The 18,067-nt window shown below is 43.0% G+C and overlaps 1 protein-coding gene across 1 annotated transcript; it reads left to right on the top strand.

Moving 5' to 3' along the window:
* The first annotated feature begins 3,918 nt into the window (after positions 1-3,918).
* On the top strand, positions 3,919-17,783 carry BAG2 (BAG cochaperone 2). Its single transcript, XM_081094148.1, has 3 exons — positions 3,919-4,136; positions 13,368-13,477; positions 16,403-17,783. Exons 1-3 carry the CDS (start codon positions 4,024-4,026, stop codon positions 16,813-16,815), a joined length of 636 nt encoding a protein of 211 aa, XP_080950274.1. The 5' UTR covers positions 3,919-4,023; the 3' UTR covers positions 16,816-17,783.
* The last annotated feature ends 284 nt before the right edge of the window (positions 17,784-18,067 follow it).

Here is an 18,067-nt window from a genome sequence, read left to right on the forward strand (position 1 = left end):
CTTCATGTCATTTGACCAGAAATGTTACCCCAAAATTTTTGAGTAGTAATTGCTTACCAAGTTGAAAATTTTCTATAATTTTTTTAAAGAAAAAAGTCATGGCTAAAATTTTGTTCTTTTTCTGCAGTTACATATTTTAGTGTGAAATAGCATTGCTATATTTTTTTATTACAGCATAGTCTTTTTACAGTATAGTCTTTTCAACCCACATTGGAAATCAATTTGTGTTTTTATTTTTTAAGATATCAGGTCTAGCCCAGCCAGCGTGGCTCAGTGTTTGAGCATCGACCCATGAACCAGGAGGTCGCCGGTTCAATTCCCAGTCAGGGCACATACCTGGGTTGCGGGCTCGATCTCCAGTATGGAGTACAGGAGGCAGCGGATCAATGATTCTCTCTCATCATTGATGTTTCTTTCTCTCTCTTCTCCCTCCCTCTCTGAAATCAATAAAAATATATTATAATATACATATATATCAGGTCTATTCTATCTACTTGTATATATTTTTTAAGTAGAGATTATAGCTTGAGAATTTACCAGTCATTTTTCCAAAATGACTACGTTGTGCTTTTAATTTGTATGTTAAAGTGGTCAAGTAAGGCCTTAGAGGTAATCCTTGAGCCAGACCTTAGGCAGTGGTTCTCAACCTTCTGGCCCTTTAAATACAATTCCTCATGTTGTGACCCAACCGTAAAATTATTTTCATTGCTACTTCATAACTGTAATGTTGCTACTGTTATGAATCGTAATGTAAATATCTGATATGCAGGATGGTCTTAGGTGACCCCTGTGAAAGGGTCGTCCGACCGCCAAAGGGGTCGCGACCCACAGGTTGAGAACTGCTGCTAGAGACACCTGCAGGAGCTTGCACAATAGTGAGAAGCATAAAGGACATTCCAGAAAGAAGTGTGGCTAAACAGATGTGGGGAAGAAGAAACAACACCTTTGTGCCAGAGCTGCCACAGTCAGGTGTGAGGTACACTGATGCTCTATGAAGCAGCTTTTCATCATGACCCTTACAAAGGTAATTGAATTGTTTAATATTTTAATTAATTGTCAGTGATTGTGTTTTACCTGTTAAGCAATTAAAAATAATTTTTAAATTTTTTATTATTTGAATTTAGCTACAAAGGGGAGGGAAGATTTAATCAATGGATAACATTACAGAAAGTTATGGATAAATTACCAAAGTAAACGTGTCTAACATTGACAACGATGCTTATCTTTTTGTTTTATTCATTTACTCATTCATTCACTCACAAAATATTAATTATTTGCCAGCGACTGACTGTTCTAAGCACTTGAGGTTTATTGGTGAGCAAAACAAAGCCCACTCTGGAGCACACACTGGAGGAGAGGAGGTTGGCTAGAGTGTCAGATAATAAGCGAGCCAACCCAATGGTGGTAAGTGTAATGAAGGGATATAGGGAGGGGAAAGACAGTGGGGTGGGAGGCTTATTTTTAGTGGGGTGGTCTGGAAGGACCCTGACCATATGAACTTGAGCAAAGACCTGAAGAAGTTGACCGAGTGAGCCATGGAAATATGTATGAGGAAGAGAACGCCAGATGGAGGGTGAAAAGATCTAAAGGTCAGCTTGATATATATATATATATATATATATATATATATATATATATATATATATATATATATATATATGGAAAAGCAGGAAGGCTCTTATGAGCTAGGACAATGGTTGGCAAACTCATCAGTCAACAGAGCCAAAAATCAACAGTACAACGATTGAAATTTCTTTTGAGACCCAAATTTTTTAAACTTAAAACTATGTAGGTCGGTACATTGTTATTAACTTAATTAGGGTACTCCTAAGCTGGCCTTTGCTAAAAACGTCCTCAATCTGATTGAGGTACGTTCGCTGAGGTCGACCCCTTCCAACTCTCCCATCCACACTCGTCCTGAATACTTGTTTCGTCTGTCTCCTTTCCGAAAACCGACTTCTGCGCATGGGCCACGAAGTTTCAATCGCACTGTACGTGCGCCCGCAGGTGGTATTTTGTGGAAGAGCCACACTCAAGGGGCCAAAGAGCCGCGTGTGGCTCGCGAGCCACGGTTTGCCGACCACTGAGCTAGGAGAGTAATAGAGGAAGTTCCTGAGGCCTTTTTAAAGATCTTGGTTTTGACTGAAATGAGGAGCCATTGAAGGTTTCTGAGAATAAGTTGTGTGCTCTGCCTTATTTAGAAGGATTTCTGAAGTAATGCAGTGAGAGCATACCTGAGAGGCAAGAGTAGAAGCAGGAAGACCAGAGAGGAGGTACTGCTGCAGTATCTATCATACAGGTAAGAATTGGTGGTGCTGGGACCAGAGTGGTGGCAGTGAAATCGGGGAGATGAATTTGGATACATTTTGAAGGTAGAGCTGCGGGGATTTACTTAAGAATTGGATCTGGCATATGAGAAAAAGAGAGCCTAAGATGATTCTGAAATTACTGGATAGACTTTTAAACCAAACACAAAATATATTTGCATTCCAAGTTTGTGCCATGACAGGACAAAATATATTTATCAAGGTCAAGTAATCCCGTACACCAAGAGTTTATTAGTGTTGAGACTGAAGTCTGAGGGAATTGGGTTCCAGTTTTAAGGGCCTCATCTCTGTTCAAGTATTTAAATGGCTTTGATCTCAGATTAAAGATTGCGATTCAGCTTTAAACTGCTATTACCTATCATTCTGTGCACTCTGTACATTCTCATCCTTGCAAGATGAAGCATAGAGCTATAATAGGAGCAAATCCTGAGTGTTAAAAGTAGGTAAAAAAAAGAAAAAAAGTAGAGTGGAAGGGAGAGGGAAACGCCGATTGGCTGCCTTCCACATGCGCCTCGGCTGAGGTACATGACCTTGACCAGAATCCAAACCAGACCCTTCAGTCCCAACCAGCCAGAGCCAAACCAACTAGAGCAAAATTAGATAAATCTTTGCACTCCCAGCCCATTCCACTTCTACAGATTTGCGTAAATTGGGTGTAAAATGGGCCTTAATGGTTACCAGTTATTTCACTCAAAATTCCAACTAGAGCCCTAACTGGTTTGGCTCAGTGGATAGAGCGTCGGCCTGTGACTGAAGGGTCCCAGGTTCGATTCCGGTCAAGGGCATGGACCTTGGTTGCGGGCACATCCCCAGTAGGAGGTGTGCAGAAGGCAGCTGATCGATGTTTCTCTCATGGATCTTTCTAACTCTGTCCCTCTCCCTTCCTCTCTGTAAAAATCAATAAAAATATATATTAAAAAAATTCCAACTAGAATAATTTTTAATAGGGGGGAAAAAGCTCATTAAAAATCCCTCCCTTGGAATGGGTTTGAAATGAAGTAAATTCCGCTTGCGGAAGTCGGGTCTGTTTTTCCTTTCCCTATTCCTTCGGCGGTGCTGTCCAGGCTGTCCTCCTCCTCTCGGGAAAGGGGCGCAGGGGCGCAGGCCAGGAGCGGCCCAGGAGCGGAGGCCAAACGCCCTCTCTTCCCCAAGGGACCTTTCTCCGCGCACCCGGGGACTGCAGCGCTTTGGTTTTTGCTGTGGATCATGGGGGCGGGGAGGAACTAAGCGAAGCCATCTCTGAGCGGTCCACCCACAGTCCACCGCTAGGTCCCTTCGCGTGGGGGCGATCAGAACCTCGGGCTGCGCGGAGGGTCGGGCCGCCGGGGGAGGGGTGTGGTGTGCGTCTCCTCAGCGGCCGGTGTTGCGGGGTCCGCCGAGCAGGGGCCTCGCCTCCGCGGCCGCCCCTCCAGGGGGGGGCTCGGCCGCCGCCCGGCTTCGCCCCTCAGGCTCCCAGAGCCCACCCCGGCCCGTGCGCGGCGAGGGCCCCGGCCGGCAAAGAGCCCCGGGCCTGGGCGGCGCGCCTGCCCTTGTTTGGCCACGCGGCGGCGGCGGCGGGCCCGGGCTCCTCCCGGCCGCCCCCCGCGGCGTCAGAGGGAGGCGGAAGCCCGGGTGCCTGCGACGCTGCGGCCGCCGCTCTCCACTCGCCGCCGCCGGAGAGGCCGGTGACCTCTTGGCTGCCCGCCGCGGAGCTCCGATGGCTCAGGCGAAGATCAACGCGAAAGCCAACGAGGGCCGCTTCTGCCGCTCCTCCTCCATGGCCGACCGCTCCAGCCGCCTGCTGGAGAGCCTGGACCAGCTGGAGCTCAGGTGCGCGGGGCGGGCGCGGGGTGCCGGCGCCGGCCGGCCGCAGTCTGGTGTCCGGGACGCGGTGCAGTGTGTTTTGGGGCGGGGGCGGGGGGGTCCCACTCCTCGTCCGAGAGGAAGCGCATTCGATCTAAGGAGAACCGTGCGAGCGCCCGCCCGCCCCACCGGCGGCCACGTGCTCCCTAACAGAGCCAGCGGTCCGAGCAGAGGAAAAGCGGAGACGGGGAAAGTGACGTCATTTGCGAGCAGGGACGGTGGCAGTCCGGTCCCCAGAACTTCTGGAACCTTCTGGGGGCCGGTGTACGGTCCTCCACGTGTTTTCAACTTAGTCGTGACCTTTTTATGCATTATTAACAGAGGCAGCAGTTGAGCGGTCCGTGATGGGGATGATCAGTTTCTTTGCTCCCAGACACTTCAGAGCAAAAAAATTTAAAAAGCCAGGAACTCCTCCGATAGCAAGGGCTGGCCAGGAGGAGGAGGACACGTGAGGGCCTGCTGGGGGACCGGCGACTGGGGATCTGGATTTAGACCCTGCCGCTTCCAGCTTTCCCCGCCATCCTGCCTTCAGCCCTCACTAGTCCCTCAGCGTTCATTGTGCACCTTCTTCCAGGCGCCGGTCACTGGCCCCAGAGGATGAGATGAGTTTTTGCCTCCTAACTGATGACGGTGTTATTAACTAGTTAAGGTAGTGGTGGGCTTGTATAGAATTTCTGAGTAAGTCATATTACATTTGGAAATGTTTCTTTCCTTTAACAGTGTAGGAAGCCATTTGTGTGATTCCTGGCTGCTGTGGAAATTGTGTGCAAGCGGAGTTAAATGAAATCTCATGAAGGCACCCGCAGCCTCCGGGAACTACACAGGGTTTCCCCCATAGTTCTCACCAGGCGCTGGGTGGATGAAGGAGTGTGTGAGCCAAACCTTCTAAGAAGCATTTCATCATTTCTTTATCTCCCTGAGTTAATACAGCAAACCAAGAAGAGGTGTCTATTCCCCAAGTCCGTGCTTTAATAACCACCGTGCGTTTATCTTAGCGAATGAGGCATGTGTTACTACCCCAGGAAAGGAGTCCGAATATGAGGAATTCTCCACCCACAGTGATTCCATGGATGGCAACAGTTAGAGAAACCAGAGCCAAAACCACTTTCTGGGGTTCTGCTGCAAATGAGACAAAGAAAACAAGAAAAAAGCAACGCTTCTCCATTACTTTTAACACTAACACTTTTACATCAACCCCCAGACAAAGTGGAGCACAGCTAGAGATCAGTGGCCTCAGCTACTCAGTGTCCCTCTGGACAGTAGTTCCTTCTATGTAGCAGCATAACAAGAAACTCGCACGCCTCCCCAGGTCTTTAGAGCTCTGAGGGTGCGTTCTCAACCATTTGGGGGGTTCTCTTCCCTGATCAGAAAGAAAGGATGTTTCCTTAAAGCAATGAGGTCATTGCCCCTCCTTCTCCAAGCTGAGTCATTGTCCTCAAACTGGAATTAATGCCTCATGTGCGGTAGGTACAGAAAGCCAGGTTCTCAGCTGGTTGCAGCGTTGACCTGTATATACACTAATAGGTGCTGGGTTTGATTCCAAATCAGGGTACATGCCCAGGTTGCAGGTTTCACTCATCCCAGTCCAGGTGTGTTTGGGAGACTACTAACTGATCTGATATTTCTCTCTTACATTGATGTTTCTCTCTCTCTCCCTTCCTCTCTCTAAAGTAATAGTACTTTTTTTTTATGTCAAGAACTCATCTCTAAAAGAAAGCCTCTGGATTTGAGTTTATTATAGTCTAATATTGATTAATATAACATGAATTCTGATTACTGTATACAGGTGATTAAACTGTAACTTTCTTTTTTTTAATCTTCCCAAGGATATGTTTTGTTTTTTAATTGATTTTGAGAGAGAGAGAGAGAGAAACATCGATCAGTTGCCTCTAGTATGTGCGCCCAGACCAGGGATTAAACCCGAAACCTTGGCATTGCCCTGACTGGGAATCGAACCCAAAACCTTTTGGTATATGGGAAGATGCTCCAACCCGGCTAGGGCTAAACTATAACTTTTTAAATTAACCCTTGAGCTGAGGAGGTAAGATTGATTAATATATGTTGAATTGTTCATTGTAAGGACTTTCTTCATCATTTTAGACTTTTGTAAGCTTTGTTTCTTTCTTTAAAAAATAAGTAATATTAACATTAATGTTAACTATGGAAGTGTTTTAGAGAATAAGTAAAAATAGAAATGCTAATGCCTGGACAAAGTCACAGCACTACACTGTTAAAAACTAGAAGAATTATGTCTACAAGGTGAATTTTTAAAAAGAAAACATAATATTCATATGTAATTTGTTTCTAACATTTTACCGGGGCACTAGCTTATCTTTTTCAACTTCTTCTAAGAAGGTGATTCCTTTATCTCCTGGTTTTATTACCTATTTTAAGTGGTGTTTGTTTTTTGCATTCATCAGTGGCGCATAACACCATGCTTAAGTTATTGTAATTATAAATAATGCATGCTAACATTCATTTAATGAGCACTGACTATATACCAGACCCCATGCCTCCATTCTCCAGGTGGGAAATTGAAACTTAAGTCTTGTGCAAGGTCACATAGCTAGAACCCAGGAAGACTAGCTATAGAGCTTAATACTTCATTACTAGTTTTCTTAAATATGTCATATTTTAAAATGTGGGAATAGTGTAAGGATGAATATATGATTTTACTGAAAGAAGTGAAAACTCCATTTAAATTGGTGTTTAATTCAGTAAATATTGAACGCCCACTCTGTGCCAGGTATTGTGGAGCTCCTTGTCAGCTCTGGATGGTGAAGATGGGGTGTGGGTTGTGGAGAAGGGCACAGGGCTTGATGACAGGATGGGAGATTGGCTGTTCACACATTTCCCCACACTGATCATATTGTGGCTCCTTCTCCCTCTTATCAGCCATTTGCAGTGGCTTACATGGAGGGTTGGGTGAGCGAAGTGGGTGATATGGATCATTTGTTGGCCGGAAAGTTTCTGGTTGCTCAAAAGTTTCTTAGGGTGTGGCAGTGTCCAAGGAGTCATCAAACAAGATGGCACCATAGTTAATGTACAACAGCCTATAATTTAAAAGAGCACTTTTCATAAACATTGTGATTTGAACCTTAAAAACCCTTTGGCTAGGAGGGCAGATGTTATCTCTCTTGGAAATGAGGGATCTGAATCCAGAGGGACCGACAGTAGCGTGAGGAGCTACTACTCACAGTAGCTCCTCACACTTTCTACACCAAAGTGTCTCGGTAGTGAATGTCATTTAATATTTTGGTTATGATCAGGAAAACCCTTCAAAATTTTACATTGCCTAAAATATGAGTGATCATCGTAGTATTTTTTAGATACAAGAGTACTGAATAAGAGACACGATTTTTTTAAAATTCTTTATTGTTTAAAGTATTATATATGTCTCCTTTTCCCCCATATTGACCTCTCCGAAGAGACATATGATTTTTTTTTAAATTTTTATTGTTTAAGGTATATATGTCTCCTTTTCCCCCCATTGACGTCTCTGAAGAGAGACATGATTTTAAGAACCCGTTTTAGAAATTCTTTCAAATAAATCCATGATAGGAGCACTTGCCATTTTCACGCCTCTTTATGAAAACACAAATTCTTGTTATTTATAAGCCCAAGTTCATGATGTTCACCAGCACCCATTCTGGGCCCATTGCATATATCTCTACTCATGTATATATTTTTTTAGTTGATGTTGTCAGTCACTGTGAAAACTTGTTTACTTGCTTTACTTGGTTCAGTCACAACCACCATCTCGTTATCCCTGTTTCATGGATGAGGAAAATTGAGGCGAGGAGAGTTTCAGTAACTACTCAGGGTTCGAACAGCTGGACTGGAAGCCCTTGCGGTGCCCACTGCCCTGTATTAGCTGGCGGGGAGCAGGCCCAGTCAGGGGAAATCGCTGTTCGGTCTCTTCTAAGTCTCCCGACTTGGTGCTCTGATCCCCAGGCTGCCGACACCTGCAGGGTGTCGGAGACGTGAGGACTAGCTGAGGATAAGAGCCGTTCAGTTCTGTCCTTGTGTGAATATTCTGACTGCAGTTTACTGTGGTGAAAGCCTGCTTAGTTGTGATCTCATGCAGGGAGTTTCCCAGAAGCACAGCCCAGGCCGGCCTTGATGTGAGGATAGGTCCTTCCCCAATTTGGACGTGTGGCTGCTTCCACGATCTGTTAGTGAAAACAGAACTGCCCTCTCTGCCAAGAAAAGTGCTGTCGAATGATGTGTTAAAAAAACAACCATGAAGGATAAAGTGAGAGAGTCCAACAGTGTCTACCCAGAGTTCCAGAAGAAAATAATGGAGTGGAGGACAGGGAATATTCAAAGATACAGTGGCTTACAATTTTCTAGAACTAGAAGAAAGGTAGATTATACGAGTTGTATTTAAGATACCAGTAGCTGAAAAACAGTACAAATTTACTTAAACAAGCTAAGTAGAGATCTGGGTACAGCTTTTTAAAAGAAAAAATTAAAAATACAATATTGTCCATACACTAGACAGATGTACAGTAGTGCCAAGGGAAGCACTAACCAATGCTTCTCAAGCGGGGGGTGGGGAAGAGGGGGGTCAGTTTTTAAGGAAACAGTTCCTGTGCAAAGGATTGGGTTTTGAAAAAGTTCCACCAGTGGACAAGGGTCAAAGATAAGGAAGGTCGCAGAGGAGGGAATAGCAAATGAAAGGTCAAGGATGCCAAAAACTAACAAAAAAACTTTGGTTCTGAAGACTGACATTTTACCTTTGCTATGATATGAAAAAGGCATATGTGAAAATATACATAAGAAGTTCTGTAAAAGATGAAATCTGTTTTTCACAGGGAAAAAGCCCTGTCCATTTCTAGTCTGTGGTGGCGGGGGTGGGGTAGAAGGGGTTGGGGGTTGTGGTGGGGGTGGTGAGGGGGAAACCCATAAAAGTTCCATCTAATTTCCTTTATATTTGGTCTTGTTTAATAACAAAATACTTCTTCATGGGACAGGTTATATTTTTTTCTAGAATGTCTCCTTTAAACCATTTTTTGTTAACAACACCATGAACATACTGTTGTAACTTGCTGTTGTAAATGAAGTGTCCTTTTTTAGAAAAACTTCCAATTCTTTATCACCTGCCATTTGAATGTAAACTCGAGTGTTAAGAAATTAATCTCTTCTTTAGAATCTTCTCAGGTACCAGTCACATGGTTCATCTGTAGACCATGGTTCATTTAAATACTAGAGTCATGGTTTGCGTTTTTAGCATAAATATTTCATATTAGTGCCAACTCAGTCTCTTTCATGTGTACTAGGCCCTAGTTTATCTGAGAGTTTGCAAATGTAAAATGTGTAAGTACATCATGAATGGTGCTAGAAGAAGGCCTGATACTGCATTATTCCTATTTTATAGATTATTAATTTTCATTGTTTCCTAGCCATATTATGTAGTAAGATTCTTTCCAGCTCTTTGCTTTTACTGGCTTTTATAAATGCAAAGTCCAACATATATTTAGTATCTTGATGAGTAAAGGGACCCTGTGACATTTCTGCTTATGAGTGCTATTTTGGGGTGTAACAGGTGGGTGACTGTTGGGGAAAAGGCATATGTGTGGTTGGGGTGAGGAGGGGGGATCCTTATAAGGAATGGACACATGCTAAAACATTGGTGAGGTTGTTCCTTCTGGGCCCACTTCAGGCAGCAGTCAGGATTAGATCTTCAGTGATCTTGGGTTTCTAAGACCATCTGGATACTGGGGATAGATCTGTTACTGTTTATTTTGGAAAGGTTGGCAGCTTGTGTAATTGTAGGGTAATATATAGCAAGAAAGTGCCCTGGAAACAGTGCACTTTAAATATACAGAATTTCTTTTTCTTGCTCTCATGATTCCACATGACTGGGTGTGTTCATGCATATGCGTAGTAATAAGTACATGGATGTATATAGTTGGGGAAAGTAGTACTTCTATAGCCTGGTCATGGCTCTGTACCAAAACCAACAGAGGCATTCCCTTTAAATTTGGGAAAAGGCAAAGATGCCTTCTCTTACAATTGCTTACAGTACTAGAGGACTGTAGTCAGTATTATATAAAGAAAAGTAGGAGCTAATAGCTCTGGTGGAGTAGCTCAGTTGGTTAGAGCGCCATCCTGATATGCTAAGGTTGCGGATTCGATCCCCGGTCAGGGCACATACAAAATCAACCAGTGAGTGCATGGATAGGTGGAATGTCAAATTGATATTTCTCTCTCCTACTCTCTAAAATAAAAAAAGAAAACTAGCTAATAGCATTGAAAAGGAAGAGATAAAAACTATCATTTTATGATCATCAATCTAGAAAAGAAAAACCAATAGAATCAAAAGACAAACCATTAAAATTAAGTATAAGTCATGGTTGCCAGCTAAAAGATGAAACTAGAAAAATAACATTTCTCTAACCAGAAATAACCAACTAAAAAATATCATTAAAAATATATTATTCACAGTAGCAACAATATCCACAAACTATCTAGAACACTGAAGAGTCCACAAGACTACCATCCTTCCTATATAATAAAAGGGTAATATGCAAATTGACCCTATTGGCAGAATGACTGTTCACTTTGATGAGTACTGACCACCAGGGGGCAGACGCTCAACGCAGGAGTTACCCCCTGGTGATCAGTGCACTTCCATAAGGGGAGTGCCGCTCAGCCAGAAGCCGGCTCGTGGCTGGCCAGCGCAGTGGCAGTGGCAAGAGCTTCTCCCGCCTCTGTGGTAGCACTAAGGGGAGCAGGCCTAACCCGTTAGTTGGACATCCCCTGAGGGCTCCTGGGCTGCCAGAGGGATGTCTGACTGCTAGCTTAGGCCCAGTCCCCCGGGAAGGGGGCCTAAGCCATCAGTTGGAATCCCCTGAGGGGTCCCGGACTGTGAGAGGGTGTAGGCCGGTCTGAGGGGCCCTCCCCCACAAGTGCACGAATTTTCATGCACCGGGCCTCTAGTCTATATATATATAAAAGGCTAATATGCAAAGTGTCCCCTCAGGAGTTTGATCGCTCGCTATGATATGTGCTGACCACCAGCGGATGGCATGGAACGAAGGAAGGCCCTGGCCAGCAACCGGGGAAGGAAGGTCCCGGCCAGCAGCCAGAAGGCCCCAATCGGCCCTGATCGCCAGTCAGGCCTAGGGACCCTACCCACGCACGAATTTTGTGCACCAGGCATCTAGTTAAGAATACTTCATCACCAGATGAAATCACCACCTACAATGTGCAGTTCCAAGTAGTGGCTCCCGAAAGAAAAATAAAGAATACTTCAAAACTCTAATAAAGAATATAGAAGAGGATCTGAATAAATGGAGATATATCATGTTTTTGCATGGAATGACGATACAGTATTAGAAAGATGTCAGATTTGCCCGTTTTTTTTTAAAAAAACCCAATACACTTATTCTAGAGTTTACATGGAAGAATAAAAATCTAAATAGATAAGTTTTCTTTAAAAAAGATTAAGAGGCTGTTCCTACCGAATATTAAGGCATATTATAAGACTGGTGCTATTTTTTAATTAATTTTTAAAAATTTTTTATTGATTTTTAAAGAGAGGAAGGGAAAGAAAGAGAAACATGATATGAGAGCAAAACATCCATTGGCTGTCTCCTGCACGCCCCCTACTGGGGATTGAGCTGCAACCCAGGCATGTTCCCTGACCAAGAACCAACTGAGCCACACCGGTCAGGGCAGGTGCTATTTTTCAAAGTGGGTATTTGTGTAAGAACAGTCAATGGAATAGAGATTTCAGATGTAGACCATCTACAAATCACTGGGGGATAAATAGATTTTTGGTGGATCATGTTGGAGAAAAAAGTCACTATGGGGAGAAAAATAAAACAATATCCTTACCTAACTACATATAAAGGTGGGTTCTAGATGGGTTAATAGGAGCCCCGGCCAGTGGCTCAGTTGGAGCATCATCTGATACACCAGAAGAAGGTATGGGTTCCATTCCCTGTTATGGCGCATATGGGAGGCAGCTGCTCAATGTCTCTCTCTCTCTCTCTCTCTCTCCCTCCCTCCCTCCCTCCCTCTCCCTCTCCCTCTCCCTCCCTCCCTCCCTCTCTCCCTCCTTCCCTCCCACACACATCTCTCCTCTCTCTCTCTCTCTCCTCCTTTCCTCCCTCCCTCCCTCCCTCCTTTCTTCCATCTCTAAAAATCAATAAACATGTCCTCGGGTGAGGATTTTTAAAAAAGGAAAAGATATAAATAGGATAAAGGTAAAATGATAGAGTTAATAGAAGGAAATGTAGACCAAAACCTAGGGATGGGGAGACCCTGAAAAAAAATTTCAGAAGCATAAATCATAAGGCAAAACAAAACCAGGAAAAGATGAACTTGATCATTTCAAAATAAGGATCTCTGTTCAGTGAAGGGTATCCCAGCGTTAATATATTATGATAGGATGGGAGAAGATGGTTGCATTATCTGTAACCAACAAGGGATTCATATCTTGAGTATGCAAATCAACAAGAGGACAGCAACCCCTGTTTAAAAAAGAAAACAGGCAAAGGCTATGAATAGGCTAACAAGGATACAAAAAGATGTCTGAAATTATTAATGAAATAAATGTAAATTAAGTATTGAGATATCATTACACTTACTGTCAATAAAGAGTTAGAAAATTGGAAAATGCTGAGTATTGGTAGGGTTGTGGGGATATAGGGACTCCTGTGTTTTGCTGCCAGAAGTATGACCTGGTATGGCCATTCTAGAGAGCAGTCCTCGTACTGAGTCAAGTGAAGGTACACACACCCTTTGTCTCAGCAGTTCTGCCCTCATGCAGGTTTTTAAAGGGCATGTATTCATTGAAGTGTTGTTTGTGGTGGTGAATAGCTGAGGGACAAGGGGAGTGTCTCTACTGGGAGGTAAAATCAGGTGGATATACATGTGGAGAATTGGGCAACATTTAGAAGCTACTGATTAGATGGTTCTTAATAAAATAATGCTGAACATGAGAACATGAATACACAAATACATATTTTTGCAAGAGCAAACAGATAACCACTAAATAGAGCAGGGAGGGAAATGGGAGTGGGGTAAGTGGATTTAAAAAGAACATAAAAATGAAAGGATAAAAAATAAAAGGAATAAAGACATCTTGAAAAGTCTTCCTAATAATCTTTAAACTTGAATTGAATGACGGAAGGGTGAGGACCACTGATCGTCCATGCAGTAACTGCTGTTTTTCTCTATTTATAGGGTGGAAGCTTTAAGAGAAGCAGCAACTGCCATTGAGCAAGAGAGAGAAATCCTCCTGGAAATGATCCACAGTATCCAGAACAGCCAGGACATGAGGCAGATCAGCGATGGTGAGAGCTGGTTCCAAGGACGGGGGCTCGTCTTTTACACCCTCTGTGGGGTTTGTGATAAGCGTGGGTCAGTTTTTGCTTGACTTGTGGTATGAGCACACCGGATTTCAGCATTCAGTGTGAGCCGCAGGCAGCAGCTGCAGCTGTCAGTTTATTACAAGAGATCATTCTCCCACTGTACTCCCCAGCCCAGGCCGAGGCCGGACGTGATGGAAAAAGGCCTCCAAGCTCCTTTGCAGAAAAGCTGCCTCCAAGCAATAAGGCCAAGTATAGAACTTAAGTTCTATCGAAGTTACTGGAACGTAGAATTAAAAGCAGAGGGAGCCAGGCTGGAGTGGCTCAGTGATTGAGTGTTGACCTGTGAACCAGGAGGTCACGGTTCAATTCCTGGTCAGGACATAGGGTTTCGGGCTCGATCCGCAGTGTGGGGTGTGCAGGAGGCAGCCAATCAATGATTCTCTCTCATCATTGATGTTTCTGTCTCTCTCTCCCTCTTCCTTTCATTTCTGAAATCAATAAAAACATATCTTTTTAAAAAGCATAGGGAAGTCATAAGCGCTTTGGCTCAGTGGATAGAGCTTTGGCCTGCAGACTGAAGGGTCCCAGGTTCGATTCCAGTCATGGGAATGTACCTTGGTTGTGGGCACATCCCCAGTAGGGGATGTGCAGGAGGCAGCTGATGGATGTTTCTCTCTCATCGATGTTTCTAACTGTCCCTTTCCCTTCCTCTCTGTAAGAAATCAACAAAATACATTAAAAATAAAAAGTAACCTTATAAAAAAAAAGCATAGGGAAAAGGTGAGATGGGAAGGGAGAAAATGCAAGAAAATAAACTACAAGCCAAATAAAACCCCATTAATGTAAAAAACGTGCCATCATTTTCATATGAAAAGCATGACTGCCCTGGAGGAACAGGTCAGCTTGATTTGTGATTGCTGGTGATGACCTTCCTAATTTGGTGCTTCCTTCACAGAACAAGCTAGTGGGCCAGGTAGCTGTGCAGTACGTGAGCAGTCTACCTCCAGAGTCCACAATGGGGTTGGATCTCTTCGCCATCCTGGCCAAAGATCAACGAATTAGGAAGTCACAGAACTTCCCTCCAAAGATCAATGAATTAGAAAGGACGTAGGGGATTGCTGACGTTTTCATATAAATAATGAGGTGCTGACAGAGTCCCTTTTCCCATCATTGCCTCTGGGTGCTGGCTGAGACTTAGACCACTGGCCGTCTTAAATTTGTCTTGAGGGGGTGCAGTTGAGGCCTAATTTTCAGCCAGCTTTTCACCACTTTCATGGTTTTTTTTCTCAGCCCAAATTGGGGCATTGTATTCTGATAAACATGCAGAATATGCCACCCCAAAATATGCCGCTTTGGCACAAGGATATTTTGAGCTGATTATTTTTGAGAAACTGCAGACGCAAGAGAAGCTCTGGAAACAGAGAAGTTATCCTTTTCTAAGAGAAGTTTACATTTATAGAGCAACTTTCCACATGTAAGGGTGTCTCCCTCTCTATGCCAGGGAGGGGACTGTGAGTCACAAGGACTTTTATCAATGGAGAAGGTGCTGACTGTAGTTAAATCTTATTCTCTTTACCTTGCTTTTCCTGGTCACCTCCCATAACTGGCTTCCTTCCCTCCCCAGCATCTTTTGTCTTCAGCTGAAGATGGTATTTCAGGTGGTGGCGGAGCCATCGGAGAGTTCCTCGGTTTTCCATGTATACGTGAGTTATACATGTTAATAAACTTCTGTATTTTTGTCCTTGTTAATCTTTTATTCTCAGACAAGAACTCAGAAAGATAGAGTGGCAATTATTTTTCCTCCCCTCCGTGCACATCCTTTGGAGAGGTGCAGGACATCTCTCTGCAGCCTTAACCGGCACAAAACCTGGTTATGCTCACTGTTCACGCAGTGGTAAGACCTGATCTCCATCCCAGCTACAAACACATACCTGCCCAGACTTGGCAAACATGGCCACTTGAGAAGTCATCTGGTATTCCATGTATACAGACTTTCAGGGAAAGGGATTCTTTTTATTTTTTTGATTTCAGAGAGAGGGAGAAAGATAAGAACATCAATGATGAGGGAGAATCATTGATTGGCTGCCTCCTGCACGCCCCACACTGGGGATCAATCATATGCCCTGACCGGGAATCAAACCGTGACCTCCAGGTTCATAGGTCGATGCTCACCACTGAGCCACGCTGGCTGGGCCAGGGAAAGGTACTCTTCAACCTCCCTCTCTAAACCAATGCACTTCATCAGTTAATCTTATATGCTGTAGTTTTAATTTTAACTAACCCTTAGGAAATTCATAGCAGAGGTGACCACAGAAAATAGATTTAGCCACAAATAAATGTGTTAGTGTTCTTGACATTTTTTGGGTAGGAAGAAATTTTTCTTTACCTTTTTAGATCCTCTCAGCTGGACTAGTAATTAAATCAACATGAGACAGATTAACAATGGAAAAATAACCAAATTTAATTACATACGTTCATATGGGAACCCCACATACATGAGAGAGTCAGAGACACGCCCCATACATGAGCGGTAGAGGTAGAAAGGTAAAGTGAGGTATACTCGACAATGTGAGCTAAGGTACGAGATAGGGCGTCTGGGGCTGCAGCGGGGAGAGGGAGATTTGCAGGACAATAAAGAGATGCTCAGTTATTAGAAGTTTGCCCTGCCCTGTGGATAGGTCATAAAAATTATCTCTGGCAAGAATTCTTACCATGATCAAACCCCCTAATTTAAATTCTTTAAGGGAGAGGTAAGGGTTTCTCATGAACCCTCAGGGTCTCGATCGCCTTCAGCTCAAAATAATTCCTATGCCAATGTAGCACATTGTGGAGAAGCCTGTTCTGAACCCCTCAACATAGATGAGTTTATGACTCAAGTGATTGGTATTTCAAACTTTTTATGTTTAGGAGAAAGAGAAGAATTAAATCTGACTGCAAACCGTCTGATGGGACGAACCCTCACTGTTGAAGTTTCAGTGGAAACCATTAGAAACCCCCAGCAGCAGGAATCCCTAAAGCACGCCACCAGGATTATCGATGAGGTGGTCAGTAAGTTTCTAAATGATTTGGGAAATGCCAAGAGTCACTTGATGTCGCTGTACAGTGCGTGTTCGTCTGAGGTGCCGCCTGGGCCAGTTGATCAGAAGTTTCAATCCATAGTCATTGGCTGTGCACTTGAAGATCAGAAGAAAATTAAGAGACGCTTGGAGACTCTGCTTAGAAATATTGAAAGCTCCGACAAGGCCATCAAGCTGCTAGAGCATTCTAAAGGAGCGGGCTCCCTAGCTCTGCAACAGAATGCTGACAGCAGATTTAATTAGTTTCCAAACCTGAGCGCAATGATGTGAAAATAACATGCTATCTTAAGTGATAACTAGTTCTTTATGTTAGGCATAACCACTCATTTGATGAAGATGATGAAAATATTCCAGTGTCATCAGTTTTATGAATAACAATTAAAAAGTAGAAATATTTTAATTATCTTCCTGTAAGTTTTTAGATTGAATTATTGTCTTATACTAGGAACTAGCACCATATATATATGTATTTTTTACTATTCTGTGGATGAATGTTTTGTATGTGGGGGAAGTACAGTACGTGCTCAGCTAGGGGTAAAAGAACCACTGTTCTTCCTGGGGCTTTGTCTGGTGTGGAGACACACGGGCACGTGGGGCATTTGGTTGACTAGAAAGCTTTACGCAGCAGCACACGCACATTTCATGTTAGCCAAGCAGAGTGTTTACAGGGATAAAAGGAATCACGGAGTAAGAACCTTTCCCTACATTCTCACATTCAGCAGTTTTTTTAGACATGCATGTCAAATTATTTTAAACTTAAAGATTTACACATCTCATAATAGAAATAATTTCTTGATATACATGAAAATATGGCAAATGAGAAAAATTCACATCTGATTTTACCACTGGTAACAATTATACATTCACTTCATCTTTTCCACATGCATCATTTCTCTAAAATGTTAATTACTATGTAAATACAATGCTGTAACTTGCTTTTAAAAATAATTAAATGCTGCTATAAAGTCCACTTAAACTGTCAACTTAAAAACCTGAGTTACCCAGTCCCCTCACTAGACAGTTGTTTCCAGTTTGTTGCCATTACTGCATAGAGCTTTTCCATTTTTTTGTTTATTTTTTTATAAATTCCCAGCAATGAGTCAAAGGGTATATACATTTTCATGGCCTGACGTAATTCTAGTTGTTTTTCTTTGTCTAAGAGTTACCAATTTATACTGTCTTAAATAATTAAAATGTAGCTATTTCACTGAGCTTTCCAGCATTAAGCATTTTTTTCTAACATTAGATATGAAACATCTTTAGTTTGCATTTTTTTACTAACAAAGTTGACCAGTGTATTGATTATTCTTTTATCTGTAACAAATGAAGCAACTATAGAACACTTTCATTTATTATTAGTGTTATTGACACACAAAGCCCTCAACTTTCCCAAATACTACTGCAAAACAAACATTTCAAACTCAATTTTTATTAGAGCATAAGTATTCTTTCACACTGGAAAAAAGTTAAGATTTGGGTATTTATATCAATGTAT

Source organism: Myotis nattereri (assembly GCF_964212035.1).
Source record: "Myotis nattereri genome assembly, chromosome: 6".
Lineage (NCBI taxonomy): Eukaryota > Metazoa > Chordata > Mammalia > Chiroptera > Vespertilionidae > Myotis > Myotis nattereri.